This window comes from Dermacentor albipictus, chromosome 1 (genome assembly GCF_038994185.2).
Source record: "Dermacentor albipictus isolate Rhodes 1998 colony chromosome 1, USDA_Dalb.pri_finalv2, whole genome shotgun sequence".
NCBI classification, from domain to species: domain Eukaryota; kingdom Metazoa; phylum Arthropoda; class Arachnida; order Ixodida; family Ixodidae; genus Dermacentor; species Dermacentor albipictus.
The window spans coordinates 460437635-460461183 of record NC_091821.1 but is presented as its reverse complement, the minus strand read 5'-3'; the positions used below and the strand labels follow the sequence as shown (position 1 = coordinate 460461183).

The window sequence follows — 23549 nt, the reverse complement described above, 5'->3', positions numbered from 1 at the left end:
GAGAGACCAAATGCACTACCGACCTGTTAAAGGTATCACGCATAAAACATTTATTATATCTGTGGTATTATGTGCCGATACACAATATGATAATGAAGAATGCCGAAGTGGGGGACTTCAGATTAATTTTGACACCTTGGGGTTGTTTAACGTGCACCCTATGCACGATATACGGGTATTTTGTTATTTCGCTCCTAACGAAATGCGGCCTCCAGGTCCGGGATTTAAACCCGCTCCGTGGTTTAGCAGCACGTTGCCAAAGCCGCTACGTCACCACGGCGGGAACTACGCATACAGACAACATGCCATCAAAGTGATCGTTCTTCGACTTGTACAAGACTTCCTAGAATTCGACTTACTACAAGAGAGTTTACCGATTGTGAGGAAAGCAAGTAGACTACTCCTAGGGAAATAAAGGGAACACCATAAATACTGTCACATGGTTTATGCCTAATACGTTGGCTGATAATAAAAAAAAAGTTGGAGGATATCTTCTGTAGTGCATAGTGCATTAGGTTATATATTAGAAACACACGAAAAACAATGTTATTATTTCCTTACTCCTTGCCTTGATAACGCTCTTTAAACGCGCTGGGTACGCTTCAGTCACAACCCACAAGGTTTTCACTGGAAAATTTAGCTCCAGGCTCGCTCGAGCGATGCTTTCAGGGTCACCATGCTAGTGTGCTGAAGAGTGAGGGCATCCTGCTCAATAGTAGTCTTCACAGAGTAGGCCATCGCGTTTTGCCCAGGGTAGTTTGCCGGCCAATCGTCAGCTGGAATGTAGCCGAGCGTGAGAGCGCGACAGCACTGCTATGGTGTTTATTCTTCAAGTTTTGTGCTGCGACAGCAACCTGCTGCAATGTCCAAGACTACTCGCAGAAGTAGGATAGGAATGAGGGCAGCGATTGGTGGCAGTAGAATATCTTTAAAAGTATGTTCGAGTTTTGAACTCAGTTAATTTTGTCACAATAACAAGAAGAATGTGACCGCTGGCGATTACCCCAACTCAAGCCATGACAGACGCTGCCTGGGAATGTTTAAAAACTCTCCAACTGGCTACATAAGCAAACAATGACGTCGGAAAAAGCAAGAGATAGTTCTCAGTGTTACGACGGGCGTCTACTGTAAACGTTTTCTCATCTGCCAAGACAGTTTCCAAGTGTTCCTCATTCGTGGCCTGTTCTGTACGGTTCTTGATGTCGCGCGACACACAGGAGATGTGAGAGTTGCCCGAAAAATTTGACCAATCGTGCAGTGCTAGTGGCAGAAATAGTGCAGACACAGATTGCAATAGCTTTCCGTTACAGCGCCTCTGAATAGCATGAGTTTTTGGTAGCACGACTTATTTCTTCCTGTTGCTTTTTTGGCTGCTGTGACAAACTAGGCTTTAATTAGGCGTAGGCTTTAGGCTCTCTCTCTCTCTCTCTCGTTAGAAATGCTATGCTAACTGCTATCAGCATGCTGCAAGAGAATGCCGAGATCCACATACACGTCGCTGAGGCTGACTGAAACCAGGACAACAAAGTGCCCCTTTGCTTTAACTGTGTATGTTAATAGCTAAACGCTCTAAAACAGCGTTACACTTTTGACTCTTCGTCGTTATACCTACCACCTTCAAGAATCTTGTCGCATAGACGAATGAGAAAGAAGTGAGCCTTAGCTTATCTGGCCGTATAGGCTTGGCAATGGCTCATGAAAACCCCGCAGTCTTGACACAGTTCCGATATACCGCGTCTTCTATGCGTCAGGGGGGAATATTTATAGAAGAAAAAGAAAGCAAATCACAAGATTAGCAAAAAAAAGAACTTACCAGTACTTCGCATGATACGACAGAAAATTCTTGTGATAAACGGAATAAAAAGTACAGTTCACGTCGCGATTCATAATACTACTTCAGTGGTAAATTGCATGAGATCTGGCGGTTGGCCTCTTTTTTTGTTGTGCTCTTGTAAAGCTATTCATGTCGTAGAGTGAGAACCCAACAACTGGTGAAGGATTCACGTACCTGTGCAGAAAGCGAATGGCTTTCGTTGGTCCATTCGCCTCTTTTTGACGATGGTCGGTGGCAGGTAGCTTTCACCGCGGATACAAAGAGGCAGAAATAAAAAAGCCCGTGCTCTCGCCCAACCCATGTTGCGAGGCCGCGAACGTCACCGAACGCCAACTATATTATCTCTGTTAGATGCACGAGTTCCGGGACATCTGAAAGTTGTGATGCTGTTGTGCAGCGCTTATGAAGAGCCACCCACTTTTTTTACCGCCGCCCTCTCCCCCTGTAGCGACTACTGGAAAGGACGATGGCAGTCGTCTTCCACGCCGACAACATACGTATGACGAATTGGCTTATATGTATGGCCACCTGTACTACCGTTACAGCTGTGGTGGTTGACGGCTATATTCTCTACTCAATTGCGCAATGATGCAACTAACGATAGCTGAATAAATATTCTGACGGCAACAAATATAGGATTCCAAGCGCATCGCTACATTAATTAAGTGAATGACTTTGTACAAGCGCTCGGCTATTCGCTTCATTGACAACCGTCGTCGATGCTTTCCGCACAATATCTGTCTTTTTACTTGCAGATGGAGTACCGCTACCTAGGAAGCTGTCCCGACCGATGAGCTCCCAGCCTCGCCAGATTGAAACACTGCATGAGCTTTTTCTCACAGCTCTGCGGAAGCAGCCAGATTTTTAGTTGTGACCCATGCCTTACATTTATCTTGTATATACTGCATCGTCAATGCAAAAGACACGGGCTTCAATAAATTATTGCGAGGTTTCCGTTGGCGTTTTCGCAAACCTAAGGTATGCAATTGCATCACCGCCGGCTTTCATTGGCTGTAGCGCTGCTGTAACACGCGACGTCATGCACTAATGGGAATCAGCGTGTGTTCCGTGAAGGGCCCGGTGTAATCAGCACTGCGACTGTTGATCGCATCCCTTCGAAACACGAGTCTGATCAACGTTTGGTGACATGCTATTGTTAGCGACGTGTGAGATTGACAGATTAAGAACTCTTGATTTAGTAGACGGTGGTGCATTCTACGGGGTGCTTTCTTTAGTCAATGCAGATATTTAATATATATAAAATAAGAAGAGATGAGCGCCGCAATCGTGATGTTTTGGCAGACACGTTCCTAGGGAAGCTGGAAATACTTTGCCGCTAATATGGCGAGCTACATAAGACTTTAATTAGCAAAATCTCATTAACTGGCTAAAAGCGCAGCTTCTCTTTGCCCACTTCACTGGCTTTCGTAACCATGGGCGCGGCGGCCTGGCTTTTATCTAGCCCAACAGGCCACCCAATCCCACCGGAGTTACAGGATCCAACTCGCGGTAGAGCGTCCGCCTCGTATGCGGGAGGTACCGAGTTCAAATCTCTGTGCAGCGGGAAACCCGCTGTTCTTTTTTAATGGGTATAAATGTTCCGTGACCTGGTGCTCGGCCCTCGTGTGGGTTCAAATCTCAAATAGGGGGCCCAATAGACATTTACTAGATGGCTCTGGTCACCTGGTTGTCCAACCATATACAGGCATGTTGAAGAGCATCCGCTGCGGCTGTGGGAGGCAGGTGCTACTGCTGTGTGCCTACCGGTAAAATAGGTACAAGCGCTCTCTCGGCCTGGTGCTTGGCCTTTATTGGACATAAAGATTTGGAAAAGAGTGTTTGTCCTAAACCCGAAGGCGTCTTCATCTCACCAGGTGCATTTCTGGCGCCACGTGGGAATTGGCCACCGTGCGGGCGGCCCAAGCCATCTGCGACGGCTAGAATGATTTATTTTAAACTTCGTCCCCAGTCCTCTCAGTGATTTCCAATTAATTCTAATTATTTCAGACACTCCAGTAACTCAACTTCTAGCTGAGCTCATGCTCCGATATCATATCTATTATGAAACCCATAAATTTTGTACTGTCTTGTTTGTTCTACATTTTCCCTATTTATTTTGAATTTCTTTCCCGGTCATCTCAATAGGTGAACCGAATGTGCTGCGTAAGAAAAAAAAGTGTCACTCGATGCTCGTGCCACTAAAGACCGGTTGTGACGGTGTTTCGGCTAACTTAATACAATATATCTGCAAGATAAATGCATGATTGGTCCAGTTAGCACATGTAATCGCTATAATAGTGTAATAGTAGATGATTGGTAGCAATGGGTAGACATTCATGAGCTAGCTAAATAAGCAACCAAAAGCGAAGCAGCAGCCGACCCATGGAACACACATGCATTCAATAGGTTATTCTCCGAATTTCTGTAACAATCTTTAATCGTATTTTTAATGCGAAATCATTACATACCGCATTACGCTAAAATCCGCTGTTGTCAGCAGCTTGACGGATTGAAGGTACGAAAAATGGCCGACGGCAAAGAGTAACATCACAAAAAAATACTTGACGCCGAATTTCTCAGGGAAGTTCCTGTAAACAAAACAAGTTAACGCCTTTGAAAAGAGTATTTGGTAAATTTCGGCCGTGGTGTAAATCAAATCAAATGAAATCAATGTTTTATTTCATCTCTCAACAAAGAGAGAAAGGGGGTGGCGGGAGAAAGCTGCATTACTGCAGCTTGACTAAGCCTGGCCCCCTATGGTACAATTCGACAGTGTGCAGCAGTAGTATAGGTACATAACATAAGTCAAGGCACTTAACAGGAAATGTGAAGAAACAAAAAATGGTAACATGGACGTTCAGGCAGTAATTTTTTTTGCGCAGAAGAACAAAAAAAATAAATAAGGAAAACAGAGGTACATACGAAATAATTTCAGAAAGTGAGCTGTGACAATGGAGCTAAAAAATGAAAACAAAATTGAATACATCAGATCCATCAAACTCGATATACATAGACGACATACGCATATGTGCATACATACACACATACATACACTAATACTAATGTATACCAATACCAATGTACGTACTAATATGTATACAATAATCAAATACAAGTACAGGAATCACACAGCGGGATTTTCTGAGAGGAAATAAGTGAAAAAAGAACGAGGAGACATAGAATCCTGGTTTAATCCACTTGTAGTTAGAGTATTTAGTAGATCAGCTATGCGGTAGGATACAGATCGCTGTCCGTAATTAGTACCACAGAAGCTTGTTAACCAAATGTCGGCATGTCTCGTGTTATAGGGAATTTCGCGACGATTCAGGCTAAACAAAAGTACATAATCAACATTTCCCCTTCTCAATGTTGTTATGTGCAGGCATGCTAGACGAAATGATAAATGAATTCAACCGGCATTATTTTTTATTCGTAAAAATATTTAGGCGTGTGTTATTCGCAGGAAAAATTAGCTAGAGCACGAATTTCCCATTTTTGACATAATTTTAGTTTAGCGATGTTTTGTTTTGATGTCGTTGCCCAGACTAGGTGACAGTAATTTAGTGTAGAAAGAAATAGTGAGTTATATATATTTCGTTTAACAGTGGTAGGCAAGACATGTCGGTGTCTATGTAACAGTCCCGCTATTCTGTTTAGCTTTACGCAAAGAGATTCGACATGTTTGTTTCAAATCAGGTTTTCTGAAAACATAACTCCTAGTGTTTTACCGTAAATTAAATTTTTAATTTTTTAATGTCAATCGAAAACAAACCCCCGGGGTGTGAGACGAGCCCGCTTCCCCGATGCCACAGCGGCTCCACGGTTCTAGTTTATCAAACATGTGCCTGGTGCACGCGTCATTGCCTACGTCACGTCGCAGCCATTTCGCTGACTAAACGTGTGGCCTAGAGCGTGCGTAGTTCCGCACGTGACGGCGCAGCCAGCATGTAGGAGGTGGTGCCACACCATGAGTGTTTACAATGACTGTATAAAAAAAAACCATTAGTGTCCAAGTTATGAACTCCTCGCAGGCAAGAGGCGCGTTGAGTCGCTTGGCGTGTTTTTGACCGGCTAGCGTTAAGAGCCCCGTGTGGCAGAAAATCCTCCGTCGGCGTCCGGCGTTTTAGAAAAAAATTATTTCCACAAAAGACGATACAGACACTGAGTCACAATGACGGCAGAATTCCACGAGGGCGATAACATATACAAAGTACGAAGGATTGTATACATGGCACGTTTCCAAAGTGTCCGAGTCCGCACTCACTAACGTATAACCACATAGACAAACGTAAACGCACAGTTACACATAAACTAAGTGGTGTTCGATATATACAAGGTTACGTGCGATGATGATGTGACTATACGCACTTTCGCTGCCATGCTATTAGATGTATATATAAAAAGATGATCATGCGTACGTGAACGCACGGAAGTCACGGGCACCTACATTCATGCTTATTCAGTGAATACTTTTGATCGTCTCGCTGGAAGAACCAGGCTGGTCGAAAATTAAGCCATACGCGTCATCAGCCACTGGCAGGAAGTGCCATAACAACTTTCGAAGCAACTCCTCTTCCCTAAGAAAGCACAACTCCTCTGAAAGAAACGACATTAGCTGAAGGCAGAACCTCTCCAGAAGTGGAAACAGCACATGGCGACGATGTTCCGCGGCTACTGCCTCGCACCAGTTAGGCCACAGACAAAGGCCCCCGCTTCAATTAAAATTCGCGCGAAGGGGCCACGTGAGAAGAGACCAGTTGTAATAAAGCGGTTAACTCCAAGGCCTCTGAAACCAGCATGCACCGTCCTTCAAGATAGCTTAGCAACGACGCATTGCATTAGCACATGATTTTTGGTTTATTAAAGGGGGCAATCGGAACATAGGGAAGATGGGACTATGCCCGACCGCTCTAGTCTGTCGCGCGTTGGTAGCACTTGCGCCCTTAGACGCCACATGAAGTCGCGTTAGTGGCAAGGCAGAAACGACGCCTTTATCGCACCCACTACACATTATTGGAGCGTGCGCGGTGTGCTAGGGGGAACTAGAGAAACCAGTAAAGATGACATTGTATCTACAATGCGGTTTTCCACGTCTATATCAGGACATACCCATTGTACGTGGCAATAAAATGTCACGGCCACAAAGTAAAATGCAGCTGCCTTTAACACTTGTGGTCCACGATTTAAGTGCATGCCCGGTAACATGTAACGAATTTTTGTGCCAAGGAAATAGCAAATGAGTTCACGTGCTGGAGACTGATCATGTTGTAACAGGCGGAGCAAAAATCGAAGAGCAAGCAGCCGGCAGCGGACAGACACTAATAGGAACACGAGCCCACCACGACAGCGTGGTTGCCCAAGCGCCGCGCGACAGACCAGTTCTGTACAGCTCGACCAGTAGAAGGCACCAAGAAGGGACTGCAAGGACTTAGTAAACCGCAATGGTGTCTGTACGACCTGACAAACGTACCACATTCGGCGGCAAAATACAGACTGCGCTAAGTGCCGTCTTTCTATTAGAGGTAAATCATACCCTGAACATCTTAAATATATTGTCGTACATATTCAAGAATTCAGAGCAACACAGAGTGTGATATGCCATCAAAGGTGTAATCAAGGCCTAAAATGCGAAGAGAATTGCTCTTTTGAAGACGGAAAAGGGGAGTTCGGCGTGTCTGCGGTAAACGAATGAACAAATAACGACATTTTCAAAAAATTAGTGCAGCACCAGGAATATTTCTGTACTCAGTGAAAATTCGAAGGCTAAGGGTTAAGCTATCTTCATTCCTGAGGTATAATGTGATTTCATTGGCGATAGCTGTAACCTTCACTACACCGCTACCAGGCAGTGGGAGACCTAATACGCAAGGGTCTCTCGCTACTGAGCGCAGAAATGGCTCAAGGCTGAGCACAAATAATACTGGGGATAGAGGGCACCCTTGACGAACACGACGAGTAACGGGATACGGTGCACTTTCTCAACCATCGAGGAACACTGCACTTCGGATATTTTAATAGGCATTCCTAATAAGTTCAACAAAATTTGACGAAAAGCTGAATGAGGTCAGTACATAAAATATGTAGTTATGTTCAAGGCGATCGAATGCCTTCTCTGGGTCTAGTGAGACTAGGAGACCACGTGCTCACCTGGTCAGCGTGTATGTCATTATGTCACGCGTAACATATGAAAGACTGTGTATCTCTCTGCCAGGGATAGAGCATACCTGATGGTGTCCGATCAGGGACGGCATCAGGCTTCCCAAGTGCCGGGTGACAACAGCTGTGAAGGTTTTGTGGTCAATGTTGAGAAGCGCGATTTCCCTCCATTCCTCTGGACTAACTGATGATGGTTCGTGCTTATATATCAGCACAATACGACCGTCGTGAAAACTAGACGGGAATTGAAAGTTCTCAAAAGAGCGGCTGATAGCAGATACGAAAGCGGCACCAATATCTTCCCAGAACGTTAGATAAAACTCACCGGGTAACCCGTCCGGCCCTGGGGCCGAGCCACGCTTCATGGAAGATAATGCTGCATTCACTTCATCAGCTGATGGTCGTGCACAAAGACGGTCAGCTACCTCAGGTGGAACCTGAGGCAGCCCACTAAGCATTGTACGAAATCCTCGAGAGCCAGGATCTATTTGCATGGTCGTTGGCGCCATGTTTCCAAAATTTGTTACAAAGTGCGAATAATGACGCCTGGGAGGCGACATAACAGGAAATGCTCTTGGGGCCGCAGAACCAAATGCATTCAGCTGTCTAAAAAGCGAGTTTCTTGCAAAGCGCAGAACTTCAGGGTGTGCACATGGATTACGTCTGCAACGCCAAGCAGCAGCTGACAAAAACGGCGCTGCGATGAGGCGTTTCCAACGCCTCCGTAGCTCACGCTGCCATGACCATATCAACGTAGCCAGTTGATTCACCCGAAGGGCAATATGGAGCTTTCTGGCAGTATCCACCTGTTCTTCTGACATACGTTGTTTGAGTGCACGTCCTTCAACTGAACAATGCAAATGCCACTGCACCTTGAGCGCTTCCCATGACTTTGGGTCAGATGCAGAAACAGAGGCTCGCAAGACTCTTGACAAACAAGAGCGCGAGCGCGCGTCGCGTAGAACGCGAATGTCTAGACGCTAGCGTTTACAGATGAGGAAGCCGGGAAGCGAATTTCAAGTATAACTGGTCTGTGATCGAAAGTATAAACAGGGAATGAAGGTTAACTTATCACATCAGATCGGGTGACATACTGAGGTAAATTGCTTGTCACATAGGCATGGTCTAACCTGCTTGACGACGCGCCGCGTCGTCACCTCCAGGCAAATAAATAACCATGGAAAAGTGTATATGTATCCAGCAACGAAGAGTGCTGGACGAAGTGACGCCACTCCCGTGCGTTCTAATCAGGGCGGCCCTAGCCCGGGCCTTGCACATCTGCTCGCGTGTCTAAACGCAGTTCAAATCCCGAACAAGCATTACGTGCAGACCATTCAGGAAATACACGTCCTGGTCACGAAAAAAATCATTGGACTTAATGGCCTGCGCGGGTCCATATATGCACAAAATCCGTAACCTAAATGAAGATAGTATACAATCAAATGCCAATATCTGCCCTGTCCCATAATAAAAGACAAGATAATCTCGCAAAGGAGTTCTGTTGAACATAATAATACCAACTCCACTAGAGCGTGATGCCGCGAAGAAGAAGAAACAGTTTAGGTTAAAAGAGCATTTGAAAGTAAGAACACGTACAATGGTGAAAAAATTTGTTTCTTGCAAACGCAGTGCCTCACAATTTCCTGCGTTGGCCACGCTGGTGATTTCGGCTTATTTTACAAGACTTCGAAACCCTTGTGCGTTAATGAAATAATTTTTAGGGCATCAGCCATATTTAATTAGAAGTCTCACCACACTGACCTGGTCATGTTGCTCAAATCTGCCCCCCACGAACAGGTCCAGGGGTTATGTGGTGCACACAATACTTCTTGGACCCTCTCAAAGAAGGTCGAGGTTTTTTGTGCCGCTGTAATTTGGCACGGCGATCCGGGCCGCCGTCCGAGCCAGAGGCTGACGCATGAGCACGCTTTACGTCACGTGGGGCCGACATTTCTACGTCGAGTTCATCCAGGCTTTTCGAGAGTCGAAGGCTGCTATCAACTCCGAGGCTGAAGCTGTTTTCTGATGAGGATGATGTCAGTAGCGGTAGGGCGGCGGAATTGATTTCGTCGCCGCCGACAACTTCGGCAGCCGGGGCTCATTCAGTTGTAGCGGTTGCGTCGTTGTAAGTGATGCAATAGTGGCGGATGAAGCCACAGCAGGTTTTGTGGGTGTATCGACTGTAGTTATCGCACGGTCAGGTGTTTTATCTGTGTTTAAAATCTTGCTGTGGTCAGGAGGACTATTGGTAGCAGCAGAAGTTGAGGCGCTTTCGGCCACAGCATGCGTGTCCTTCGCTGCATGGATGGCCAGCGAATATGGCTTGTTGCGATCCGCCACGTCACGGTCTTTTTTTTTTCCTGTATAGAATGCCGGCGAACTGGGCGCGTTGTGGCTTCCCGAGCTGCATGCCTCTTCTTTTTCATTTGTCGACGTTGGTTGATGCAGTGTCAGTTCAATTTCTTTGGTTACGGCATCACGCGCAGTCGCAACCTTAGTTGACGCCGTTGGTAAGGTGGAAAGGCTCCAGCAGCAGCGTCCGAGTATGAACGCTGCACAGGGCACGTGACCATAGGGTGACCATCCCCGGGAAAAAAAAATAAATTCTGGGGTTATACGTGTCAAAACCACTTTCTGATTATGAGGCACGCCGTAGGGGTGGACTTCGGAAATTTTGACTACATGGAGTTCTTTAACGTGCACCTTAATCTAAGTACATGGGCGTTTTCGCATTACGCCGCCATCGAAATGCGGCCGCCGTGGCCGGGATTCGATCCCGCGACCTCCGTGCTCAGCAGCCCAACACCATAGCCACTGAGCAACCACGGCGGGTCATCCCCGCAACGCCGACAAGGACAGTTACATCCATCGCTTTCATGGCCATGGACACCACAAAGGCCACAGGACGCTGCGGTGCACTGTGCACGGTAGTGGTCGCTGGAGCCGCATCGTCGTCACACGCGTTGCAAGCCACGGTATTCATACGTCACATGATGACGTCGTCCTTTTTTGTCCTCCGTCTATGTATGCGCTGTAAGTGACGATTGATACCATGGAATACCAACTAGCCCGTACTCAAACCTTGGACCAGAGACACGCAGATAATTCGGGACCGTTGTTGTGGTACTCATTTCCATACGAACGAAGCGTGTGCCCCTGAGCACACCACGTCGTCCGCTCATAAGACCAGCGTTGACAGACAGAACCGTTCCCTATGGTGTTATTGCTTGGACGATGACTTCGTTCGGAATGAAGGACGGCAAAAAGAGGCAGGTTACGTTGGTGACCTGCGGGCCGACGGGAACGACAGGACAATGCTCGCCACCGACGACGAGGCAGCCAACATCGAAGATTAGAGTCATGAAAGCCATGCTCTTGAAGGTGACTTGGAAGTTGAGGCCTCCCATGCGCTCAACGCAGTAGACCTCAGAGACGCCAGCTATTCATGCCGTCGCGTCGACGACGCTCTCGGGACCATTCCCCGTAGGGACAACAACATCGAAGACGTGGGCCTTCGATGGAGTCCACGACGCTGTAGGTGCCATGGCGTGTTTAGAAAAAGTTTATTTCGACAAGAGACGATACGAACACTGAGTCATAATCACGGCACAATTCCACCGGGACGATAACAGGTAAGAAACGAAACACAGCATGGACGTCCCCGACGTGGCCTCCAGCGGCGAACGTAGCTTGGTCAAAAGGAATTTAGAACGACGCATATCCAATCACGCAGGCCGTCCATGTGGCGCAAGGAAGTTACTGAACTAATTCAATTTCTCAATGCAACGCAAGTGAAAAAAGCGTAAAGTACGACTCACGCACAACGTACAGTCATGATAGCGTCGGACTATAATTTAAATATACGAGGAAACATAATTCTGTTACGCGGAAACTCAGACACACACCCCTTTTAACGTGATGGCGTTTTCCAGCTGCCGTTTGATGTCTGTCTTGGTAGGAACGGCGCTGCCCCTTGTTTCCTTGCATACGATAAATAATAATAAAGAAACAACCACAAAGCCAGTCTTCGTGCATAGCCTTCGCCGCCGGCGTTTCCCGGTGCACATTACGGTTACATAAGCTGCAGTTGCTGAGAAACGTGCTATCGCGTTCCACTCTTAAAGACGAAGCTTAAGCGTCCTACAAGTATTCATTTGGGCTTCTACAAGTATTCATTTGGGCTTACCGAGACGCAGGTAAAACGCAGGCGACAACTTGCGTCGACAAGGAACGCGTACAAAAAAAAAGGAAAGCATTTCACCAAAGCCACTATATAATGCTTTCGCGTTCTTACGCGCAAGCAGTCTTATGTGTCTCTGCCGAATTTTATAGCGAAGCTGATTATGCGGGCCCTGTGCAATCGTTGTCGGACTTCGCTAAAACTATCATCATCAGTAACGGTTCGAGCGTCGTCGTCTTCCGCAGCTAGCCCGTTATCGCCCCTCGGCGCTTCCGCGTGAACGCGCTCGTGCCACTGCTGCCGCGTTCGTCGCCTTCCTCCACAGCTGGCTGGGTTGCCGCTCGCCATTCCAGCGTAGAATTTCACTTCTCGTCGATGGCTGTCGTCGTAATGGGGACGCTGCGTTTACGGGGGTATGAGCCATTGATTGTCTTACGTGATGGACATATTGAATTTTGGAGCAATTTGAGTTAGAAGAATCGCAAGCGGCAATGGCGGGTGGATGCTGCTAACCACGGCACCGAGCACATTCGAGACATCAACCGCAAGCGACAAGGGCGGCCTGCTGGCATACCATCACTGACGTCCTCCCCCCTGTCGCAGCCGAACGTGTGTGCAATCTCATTAAGAAACGCAAAGACGTCAGTCGTCAAATCAGTCCAACCAATCGCAAGAACGGTTGCAGCGCCCGCATCTCCTCTGGTGGGCCTTGCGACAAACGTACGGCGCTTCGCATTAGCGGTTCCGCAGATTCCATGCCAGCTGCAACTATGGTAAGTCCACGAGTAGTGCGTACCCCTGAGGAAGAAGCTGGCTACCGCGAGCGTCAGCGAAATTTGGCTCGTGAACGGGCTCTTCGGCTTAGGGCTGACTCCTAGCTGCACGCCAGTGATGCTAAGCTTAAACGGCAGGGCCGACCCCGAGCTGCGCGCCTGAAAAGCTGACGCTCAACGGCTGCGCAACACAGCTTCGCTTTTCCACCATCTTCCCGAACTGGAAGGCTAGGTGTGTGTGCGTGTTTTTTTTTTGTACCGTAGCCTAGTGGCTGCTAATAAATTTATGTTCGTGCGTTGTTGGATCTCGCGTCGTTATTGTTAGAAGGTAACAGTAGTGGTCTCGGGAGAAATTAGTTTTCCTGCTTCATTATGAATCCCCTTCGAGTGAGCTATTTTTTGAATTGCAGAATGAAGCCCCGTAGGGCCAGCCAAAAATTGCCATGGCCGACGGTGTTTCACGTCGTCCCGGCGGGGTATTGGGAAAAGTTTTCAACTAGCAATAGTCGCCCCTCAGCAGCACTTCATTGGGTACGACACCGCCTCTGCGCAAAGCTGACTAGAAGAAAGGTTCTACATGACCCCATTGCAACACACGGTGTTACACTGGCGAGGGGCATGTTTAAAATATTTGCCTTTTTCTCTGCAAATACTAGCACAACTGAAAAAATGAAATGTTTTTCTAGATAGTATAGTTCGTGTAACTTCTTCTTTTATCTAAAAGAAATTATTTACGTGATGACATTAGTGTAAGTTTATTATATTATTCATGAATATTACATTGCTTGCGAAAATGCTATGAAACGCCGTACTGTTTTGGCAAAGCCACCATTGGCACCATTGTGTATTTGCCTCCTTAGGCAAATACACACTGATCAGCGAAAGGTTAGCTTTGTGGATGCCGCTTCTTGTAAGGGACGTCGGGCGTTCACCTTCGTCACTGCTGATGGTCGGCAAGGAATCATCAATGCTGCCTCGGTGCGGACGGGAGACTCCGAAATAGCTGAACAAATGGCTATTGCACTAGCCCTGCTGGATAGTTCACGGGATGTCATCTATAGCGATAAAAGATCTGCAGACAGAGCATTTGAGAAAGGCACCGCATCCAAACGGGCCCTCAGACTTATTGGGGGAAAGGCAATCACGCACCACTTCATTAATTCGTTTCCCGCACATCAGGGTCAGATAAAGAGTACTCCTCCCAACCTCAACGAGTCGGCTCACGGGGCTGGGCGTGAACGTGCCCACCACGCTACCCTCGACCAATCGGAAGCCGACTCCCTAGAGAAGAGGGACACGCCCTCCACCTACAACGAGATTACTAAACACTACTATCTCAGCCGTGAACCTACTTTGTTCCTGATCCGCACCTCAATAGAGCTCAAGCATTAACGTTCCGTCTGCTACAAACGAATACATATCCCAATCCGTCGCTCTTGCATAAAATCTATCCGGATACTTACACCCATGCTACCTGCCAAGGTTGAGGAGAAATAGCCACGTTAGACCACATGCTCCGGCGGTGGGCGCGGTCATGCTCTATCATCGTTAACAGCTCGGCGAGATGGGAGGCGGTTCTCCGCAGCCCTCTTCTGGCTGAACAACTCTGGGCTGTCCAGCAGGCCCACGATGCGCCCAAGAGGCTCGGCCTTCCTTTTCCCACGTGGGAGCGGTCCGCTTCGTGAAGACTCACGATCTGCAAGCCTTCATTAAAGTTTTACCATACCACACCATACCATTGTTAAGCCCCACTTTCATGGCCTTTAGCATGCTTTTAGGGTGCCTCGATGTCCTCCACGCACGCGGCGCCATAGGAGCGGGAGAGGAAGTGCGCATTGAGGCACCCTGCATACTTAGGGAGCTGCTTACTTGAGCTGGTGAAAGGTCACCCCATGCATTGTTGTCATAAAGATGGTACAGCCTGATCCATTGAAACATTCTGCCTCTAATGCCCAGCTCCTTTAGTGCATCGAGGATGGCATCGTCATAATGGCTCATTGCCATATGCACTTTTGACGTCCATAAAGAGCACTCCTGACAAGCGCCTACGCTTCTTTTCCTGTTCGACGGTTGAAACCAAGTTAATCAGGTTGCCAATGGAAGATATTTCTTTGCGAAGGTTCGTTAGCATGTCTGGGTAGAGGACGTACTTCTGGAAAAGACCACTCCAATCTCAAGACAGACAAGGGGGCGCGGGAGGGGGTCCCTCACGAAATTAAGACGCATACCCCCCGCCCTTTCCGCCCGTGTCACCACTTCTCACACACATTACTAAAGCGCCGCCAAATCAATTTTGAGACTTGACAGCTATTCGGCGGGATAACCGCCGTGGTTGCTTAATCGCTATGGTGTTGGGCTGCTAAGCACGAGGTCGCGGGATCGAATCCCGGCCACGGCGGCCGCATTTCAATGGGGGGAAATGCGAAAAAACTCAAGGTGCTTAGATTTAGGTGCACGTTATAGAACCTCAGGTGGCCGAAATTTCCAGAGTCCCCTACTACTGCGTGCCTCATAATCAGAAAGTGATTTTGGAACGTAAGATCCCATAATTTGAGGCTATTCGGCGGTCAACATTTCGCTGCCTTTTTCACTCCTTTTAGATGGCGGTAGTTATATCGGCATCTCCTGGGGTGTGAAGGCCAGTTTTCTCATCGATGCGGCGCTAGCGCGATTAACTCGAGATGTATTCAGTTGTCACCACGTTTTCGATGGTCATGCGCATCGCTGTTGCTTCGCTAGTTCAACCTTGTTTGTTTAGACTGACCCAGGGTCCAGGAAATACAGACCAGTAAGCTGGTCTGTATGCGCGTGGAACGAGTTGTGGCCAGAGAAAACGCCAGTTGCGTTTAACTTTTCTTTTGCTTCATTAGCTTCTCGAGTAACGGCTTACCGCGACGCTGATAGATCCTCGGAACCATATACCTGTGATATGGGTTAGATAAGGTGGAAAATAAATAATGCAAGACAGCGTCCATCATCAGACCCTGCAATATCTCTTAAACTGGTTTTTGCCTAATTATAGAGCTATTTTCGTGCAAAATTGTCAACTGGAAACAAGAGCCGCAAGGAGTTGAGAAATTAGGCGATCTACTAAGGCAGAGAGCCAAGGCAACAACCAAACAGGAAGGAAAAGCGAAAACTGTAAAATTTAACGGTTGTTTACGAAAATAATTATGGATCAACATGTTTTTATTTAAAAAGGAAGTAGAACAGAAAACGGAAGTAGAAAACAGTTCCGTGTGTACTGAATGACGCTTCTACAGTTATAATTCGAGCCGCCTAACGTAGCCCCTTCTCTGCTGTGCTTATATAGGTGCTTTTCTAACCTTCCGCGGTGGGCGTAGTACATCTACAGAATCGCAGCGTCCTGTGCCTTACGCGATTGTACGGGACTGGCAGCCACGTGTCGTTACGTAACTTCCCAAATAACAATACGAGTCGGTTGTGGCACTTGGTAGAGCATAAACGAGGGATCCTAAAGAACTGTTGTTGTTTCACAAATATATATTTCTACATACTTCTTCCAGAGATAATTACAAAAACGTTACTATAGTCGGATACAAATTAGTCTGCAGTGAAGCCCCGCCCACGCCCTCATAACCGCCAGGCTGCAAATAATTCGTACTTCAAGCTCTTCCTGTTACCCAAATTAGGCGGTAACCACAAAAATAAAATTATTAGCGCGTAATTTTGTACCTTTTCCTCTGGAATGACCAAAGCCTAATTCTTTATTAAACTGAAATAACATGCTTGCTTTGCTGCAACTATTTATTGTCAAGTTTCACTTCAGTTCGCACTGAAGTTTATGAGTAAAACGGCTTCAGAAGTGAAATTAGTGGCACCGCAGACTTTTGAAGAGTGAAATGCTCAGAGTCCACACACTTTGTCCATACCTGTCGCACACTTCATTGCTTCCGCCATTGAAAGGACTATTCAAGAGCAGTAGACGCTCCGGAGGTATCAAGTACGACGCCATTTTGAAAAGGCCGCATGACGACGATTTCGTTTGCGTCTGTGATTGACTGTGTGCCCTGGTTGACAACTGCTGTGTATTTAAAGCTTTACTGGCCGCGAACTTGCGGTTTCACCGTGGCCGTGCTCCGAGGAGGCACATGACGTCAGACCGCGTTTCTCGTCACACACTTTCCTCGTCGTTGCGTTCGCCTCCGCTCTTTTCGCCAGCTGCGCCGCATGCCGGATAACATGTCGGAGGACTGAAAAGGAGACTTCGGGTGCGCCGCAACCACAGTTGAGGCGGCAGTATGGACGGCGATAATTCTGATAAGCAGGAGGAGTCCTGGAATCGAAATCAGAACGAGATGAAGAGGAAACGAATCGCCCAGGAAACAGATGAACAGCGCGCCTAACGACTGGCTAAAAGCCGCAACATAGCTAGACAACCAGACTAACCTGGACTTGCAATCCAGGGTAACCAAGGCTAACCATGCTATGACTTAGCTTCCGCTACGTATATCCTGGCACTGCCAATTTTTTAAAGTTGTATTCTACTAAAATAATTTTTATTTTACACTTTGGGCTTCTGTAATTGTTCTTGGCAGTGTTCTTCCTGCGTTTCTTTCCTGCACAAGTCCATTTGGCGTAGTTCCTTCTTTGCCAAGTAATGGAGAGGTGTATCGCACAGGCGTACCTGCAAAATACACCTTATTTCATTTCTCTTTGGTGGGTTTACGTTTTTTTATGGCGAATGGTGGACGTTACTCACATGTGTACAAGTACTAGAAGTTACCTTGGGTTGGGCCCTTCCTGAAAAAAGAATCCTGGGTACGTGCTTGTCCCAAGACCATTTTTTCCTTGATGTTAAATACACAGCATCACTCCCTGACAGAGGAAAAGGTTCTCGGACACGGGTACAGACGGGCTTCAGCACTCAAGGCCTTAATTGCTTTTTATCAAGTTCTTAAGGGTTTGTGAATTGTGCGACTGACTTGGAAAGTTGTAGCGCGTAGCATGGAGTGATTGTATCAAATTTTCTCACTTGTTGTTTGTTTCTTCTATAACCTTTTATTCCTTGAACCCTTTCGCTAGCACAGGGTAGGCATCCGGTTCTTAAACTGGCTAATCTCAATCTTTCCTTCCATTTTCTTTCCTCTCTCGCTATTGCAACAGGTCTGTAAGATGATATGGCAGGGAGTTACTTGCCAGGCTTCAGAAGCGCCACGATGCGACTGATCTTCCACTTGTTTGTCATGGTACCTGAGTGCCACGGTGTGTTAAATATAGAGAAAAGGACTTTAGGCGCAGCTTCTCTGAGAAAACGGAGCGCCGTGTACGTATCGGCGTCTGGTACGGCTGCAGATGAACGTCTTGAAGCCGCAAGTGTGGCCTGTAGTTCTAACAAAACGATGGACATTTGGGCGAGTTGGTATGGCAACATATCTTTGGTTTACAGTGCGAAGGGCCACAGACGAAGACTAAAAGCAGACTGGGCGAGCGTTCGTCCTGTCTGCTTTTAGTCTTTTTCTGTGTCCCTTCGCGCAATAAACCAAGAACAAGTTTAGTTCTTGCTTCGCGAATATAACATCGAGCGGTCATACAATGCTGGTGGTGCTTGTCCTTCATAGGATGCCAGTGGGCGAGAAGTTATGCAGAAAATAAATTTGTAGTATTCCTCTGCAACTTCCACCTTGTTTATACATTGCAAAATTGCCAGAGCCTGAAATGGGTACCTTTATTGGGCAGGAAACGTCAAGCTGCGCATAAGCTCTCACGTTTAGCAAAGGGACTTGCGAGAACTTGTCGAAGCACAAAATCCCCTCCAGCGCTTACTGCTAAGTTTTTCAAGGTGTCAGCAGTGAGTTCAATGTGAGTTCGACCATATGTAGAAAAGTACGAGGAATATTACGTCCTCTATTTCCTCTCTGCGCGGCGATATACAGCACGTAAGTTTTCGTAATAAGCATTGACAGAGGTTCAAGATGCGAATGTGTGTAAGTACTTCATCATGTTCTGTAGTGCAGACACAATGACATGTTCTAGATCAGGTGGCCTGGGCTGGTCCGAACAAGCGTTCTCGACTAACATCTGATAAGCTGGCCAGACAGTGCATCGCACCTATAGTGGGCAGGTTTGAAGGAACCCTTTTAGCTCTAATTAGGTTGGTATGTGGTCACTACCACGTGTCTCCAAATTAGTATATCAGATTCTTGAGGACAGATGCCTTGCAGACACAAATGCAAGGTCAAAGCAAGTACTATAGGAAGGACTTCAAGGAAGCGTAGGCGAACCGTCATTAACCATAGCTGAATTTTCGTCAAGTATCGTCAAGTATGTAGCTGGCCAGGTCAACACCTCACCTAATGCAAAACCACTCCATAAAGGGCGGTCGGCGTTAAAGTCTCAAATGATTATGTGTTGTCCAAAGCACATTTTGATAAGATAATTTAGGTATGGTCGCTCAAAGCTCTTTTTCAACCATGATCCAAAATACTCGCTGTTCTTGCTTAACAGTCAGACAGATATTCATTCAGACAGATAGACATATTCGTTTGAAGTATTTTCAGTCACCGCATATCCGACGTACACAAAGTCGCGACGTATGCAAAACAGAACCTTGCTTCTGCGTAGGTCATTCCGGGACCGCATTTGTACGTATTGTGATAGTCTAGAATGAGATATCATTTTCGACTCGCAGATTACCACAACCGGGAACTAATATTTGAATATTAGTTGGCATGAATTCGAAAGGCGACTTTGTAGAGTGCAGACGTCCCACCGCATATTAAAGATCGACGCACGAGCTCTCGAAAAGAACCAGTTCCTACTTATAGCGCTACGATGATCTACTAGTGTAGAGCCACTAGAAATGGCTCATGTGTGTCCATAATTTGTAACGCAGCCAACATTGATGGTGTATATAAGCTAGAAAGTGCATCACGCATCGTATTCGTCAACTGTAGAAGCATGCTCTCTGCCTTAGCTCTATCACTCTGGTTCCCAGAAAGACGCTCCATAGAATCTGAACCATGAACCTTGCGGGAACCTATCGACGTCAAGGAGTCCGGGCAAGCTCAAAATAATGTTGCAGACGTCCTTTCGTAGAAACGTTCTAGACTGCCTTGATAAGTCAGCAGTGGTCGTCTGATCATTTGATGCGCTTTCTGGTTGCGGTAACGGTGGTGCAGGCAAGGTGCGAGGGACCAGTGGAACCTCGAGAGCATGCGGTGCGGGCATACTGGGGCATGCTGGTGCTTGTGCCATGTGCGATGTCGCCAGCGGCGCACGGATTTAGCTGCCTCTCTGGTATATCGTGTAATCCACAGAAATTTGGATGCACAGGCGCCTACACTTCACAGTAATCCAGTTGACGACTTCCACCACAGCGCTAACGAGTGATGATGTTTTCGCAAACTCCACTGACGTGTCCTATCGGCTGGCGTCTATGGGGTTACCAAAGGAAACGGAAATCAAAATGATGTCAAATAACCTAGAAGCTGCTGCATAAGACAGGATGGGTGATTGGGCGAATTGGTGATTCAGTATCGTAAGACCTGCTCTGACCAAAAACCTAAAGTCTTGTGCAACGTCAGACATAGGACGAGTTATCTTGGCTGCACACAGAAGGTTCTGTACAGAATTCCTTTAATGTGGCGCCTGCTAAGTGCGGCAGACTGACGAATGCCTTAATGATCGTTCGCGTGAAAACGCGCGCAATGTGCGCAATTCCAACGGTTTTTTTAGCCCAGCGTACTAACACGTGCGCCTGTATTGCTTAGTTCGAAAGAATCTGATGAATACAAGCACCACGGCGATCGTACCCACACCATATCTCATCTGGCACAGATAGCGCGAGAACAAAGCGCATGCTCACAAACCATCCATTGCCATATCTGACAAAGAGCTAGAGTTTTTAGGAAGACACCGGTGCAGCAGGAGATGGTAATGCTATTTTAGATCGCTGTTTATATATATAGCTTTTATTTTTGCTTTGTTAATTTTTTTGCTACTCATTTACTTTTCTCGATTCCACTTTTACTGTTTTTTTTTTCAGGTGCTCTTTCACTGCCTTGTATGATTTCGTCGCATTGGTAAAAGTTCAATTGGTAGTCTGCGCTTGTCTGTTACTTGTCCGTCCACACTTAATCTTCGTGCTGTACACTTACCTGTATGAGACTGTTTGAACACTTCGCCTAAATATAGAACAGTCTCATCTAATTACCGACACAAAAAATAATAGAAATATCTCACAACAACTCTCAGACGATTCACTCAATCCCCATTACATAATTGTTCAATTCATCTGTTGTACCCAAGACAGTAATCACCGGACGCTGCTTGGTCAAGTATGGTAAACACAATCGCGGCTCCTTTACAAATGTTAGTACGACGCCAAGAGTGGTTATTCGCTTGCTATGCGGTAGGCCCGTGTTCGATTTCTAGCAGCAGACTAAATTTTCCTAATTAGCCTCCCTTCTATAGTTGCCTACAGGTGCCAACGTTCTACTGTCGGATGTTTCCACGCCCTTTGTCAACTGTTAACATTTGCCCTTAGGATAGTTATACGGTTATCATGCTGCAGGCCCGAATGCCGCTCTGTGACACGCATGTGATCTTGCGCGTGAGCATTGGGGCGTCTGAATGATTAACTTCTGGGGTTTGTGGAGGCCAAGAAGACAATGTGGTGACGGCGCTCTGTCCAACTTATCCGCCGGCCGGACTGGTAGTTGCGAGGCCAGTTCTTCGCCGAAATCCGTCGCACATCTATTGTGCACATGCGTGGTTTCGTTTTGCCGGCTCATAACAGTTTTGGCTAGACCGAATCTTATAGTGCATAGGATCTGGATTTTATGCGAATTATCAGAGGAGTTTGTGCCTCCATAGAGTACACAAGCTGATAAAAATCTGCGAGCGCCCTACTGTTGTACAGTTCTCATCAAACCATCACGCCAGCGTCTCAAGCTTTTGCAATTTCGTTGTTGTCTTGGTGACGCTGCCGTCGTTTTCGTGCTGTAAACATCTCTGTCGTTATTCTACTATCGTCGTCGTCGCTATGTAGATGCATCTACGAAGAGAGAAAAATTGTGCCACCATCGTCAAACATCATAATCATCGCCGGCAGTATACTTGGAAAGTATTGCTAGTGCGTCCATCTGATTCCTGTGGTCTGGATCAACTATTCGCTTTATTTAACTATCAACATCGATGGTTTCTGCAATTGTTGCTCACTGTATACATAAAGCCCTTTTTTCAAAACATTGTCATATGCCGGCGCAATCCTTCGTGGAACATGCCAAACGGGTAGTGTGTTTATGCAAGAAATGCTTTTAGTTGCCGTGGTCGGTGACCGTCAAGTGACCTTGAGCCAAAGGCCAGAGCTGTTACCCAGTCACTCAAACGAGAGCACGGGGGCACTTTGCGAGAACAAAACGAGATTGCCCCATCATTGGTGCAGGACTGCATCACATACGCTAGTTACTCCCCAACAAGTTACAAAAAATACTGCTTCCGAGTTCTTCCTACTGTTTTTTTTTCCCAATATCACTGAAGCTGTAACTTCTAGTATGCTGAAATTTTATTTGTCATTTGCATTAGCGACATTCAAAAGGCAGATCCAGGACACCATACACTTCACTTCTGGGAAATGGAATTCGTACCTTATCTACTACACTCGCCGAAGTGCTGTGTGGCGTGGCGTCGGACGCATCTGGAAGCGTGCGTTGCCTTCGATGTGCGGCGCTCGCCGAGCTGCGGCGTGGCGTGGCTCCGGAAGCATCTGATGCGATGTTTTGCTTCCATGAAGGAAGGAAAATAATATGCGGACCCCACGCATAATGAGAATCGACGTAAGCGAAGCTTTTCTAGTGTTTGCACTCATTGACGTTATTTGGCGGTGACGTATTGACGGCATACGACAGTCGCGACGGGATGTGAAATGTTAGCTTACCTGCTCCGCTTGTGTTTGTTCTTGATCCGCTCGACGCTTTATGCGAGCCTTCGTCTCGTCGGCACTAAATTCACGCTTCGACGCCGTTCTGGGTTGTAGCTCACAAAAGTGCCTCCTCTCTCTCTATTCATTCGCTAACTATCTCCCCACTTCCTCCCTCTACAGTCGTTGCTGTTGTGGGTGAGCACGGAGACAAGTGCGGCAGCTCCAGCACAGCATTTTTCAGGGGTCAAGCCTAGTCAGTTGTTCAGATGCGACACGGCGTAAACCTCGACACGAACTTCTCCGGTCGTCTTTGTGTTGTGCCACCCTCCTGTCACGTATAAGGCGATAGCCGTAAGGGCCCCGTGTCGCAGAAAATGCGGTGCTGACGCCACGGGCGTCATATTACGAATCATTCCAAACCACCACCGCACAGGCCCTCCACGTGGCGCATATCTTGTCTTACTTCCTTTACAAAATTATTCCTCGGAATTTCGAAAATGACAGCTCATAAGCCCATGTCATGAAAGAAAACACTGACAGTGCATCCTCTTTGTTTTTGTGACATGGCCACGTCTCGACCACGCCTCGAAGCGGCAGGCGTGAATGACATGCGTCTCCACTGCGTCCTGATGTCGCCGGCGTTAGCGACATCCAGGACCACATCATGAGCAGCAGCAGCAGCAGCAGCAGCAGCAGTGGCAAGTTGAAGAAAGAGAAAGA

At 47.0% G+C, this 23549-nt stretch overlaps 1 protein-coding gene and 1 non-coding gene across 2 annotated transcripts in view; one reads left to right on the top strand and one right to left on the bottom strand.

The window, feature by feature from the left end:
• The window catches only part of LOC135902807 (proline-rich protein 5-like), a 58195-nt gene extending 55407 nt beyond the window's left edge, over positions 1-2788 (top strand). The window contains exon 10 of the mRNA XM_070537697.1: positions 2590-2788. Within this exon, the coding sequence (XP_070393798.1) occupies positions 2590-2702 (113 nt within the window). The 3' untranslated portion in view covers positions 2703-2788. The remainder of the gene's footprint in view (positions 1-2589) is intronic.
• A 10571-nt stretch (positions 2789-13359) lies between these two features.
• Positions 13360-13500, bottom strand: LOC135902861 (U4 spliceosomal RNA). The gene has a single exon (XR_010564633.1). It is a non-coding gene; the product is annotated as a U4 spliceosomal RNA (small nuclear RNA).
• Positions 13501-23549: the final 10049 nt, after the last annotated feature.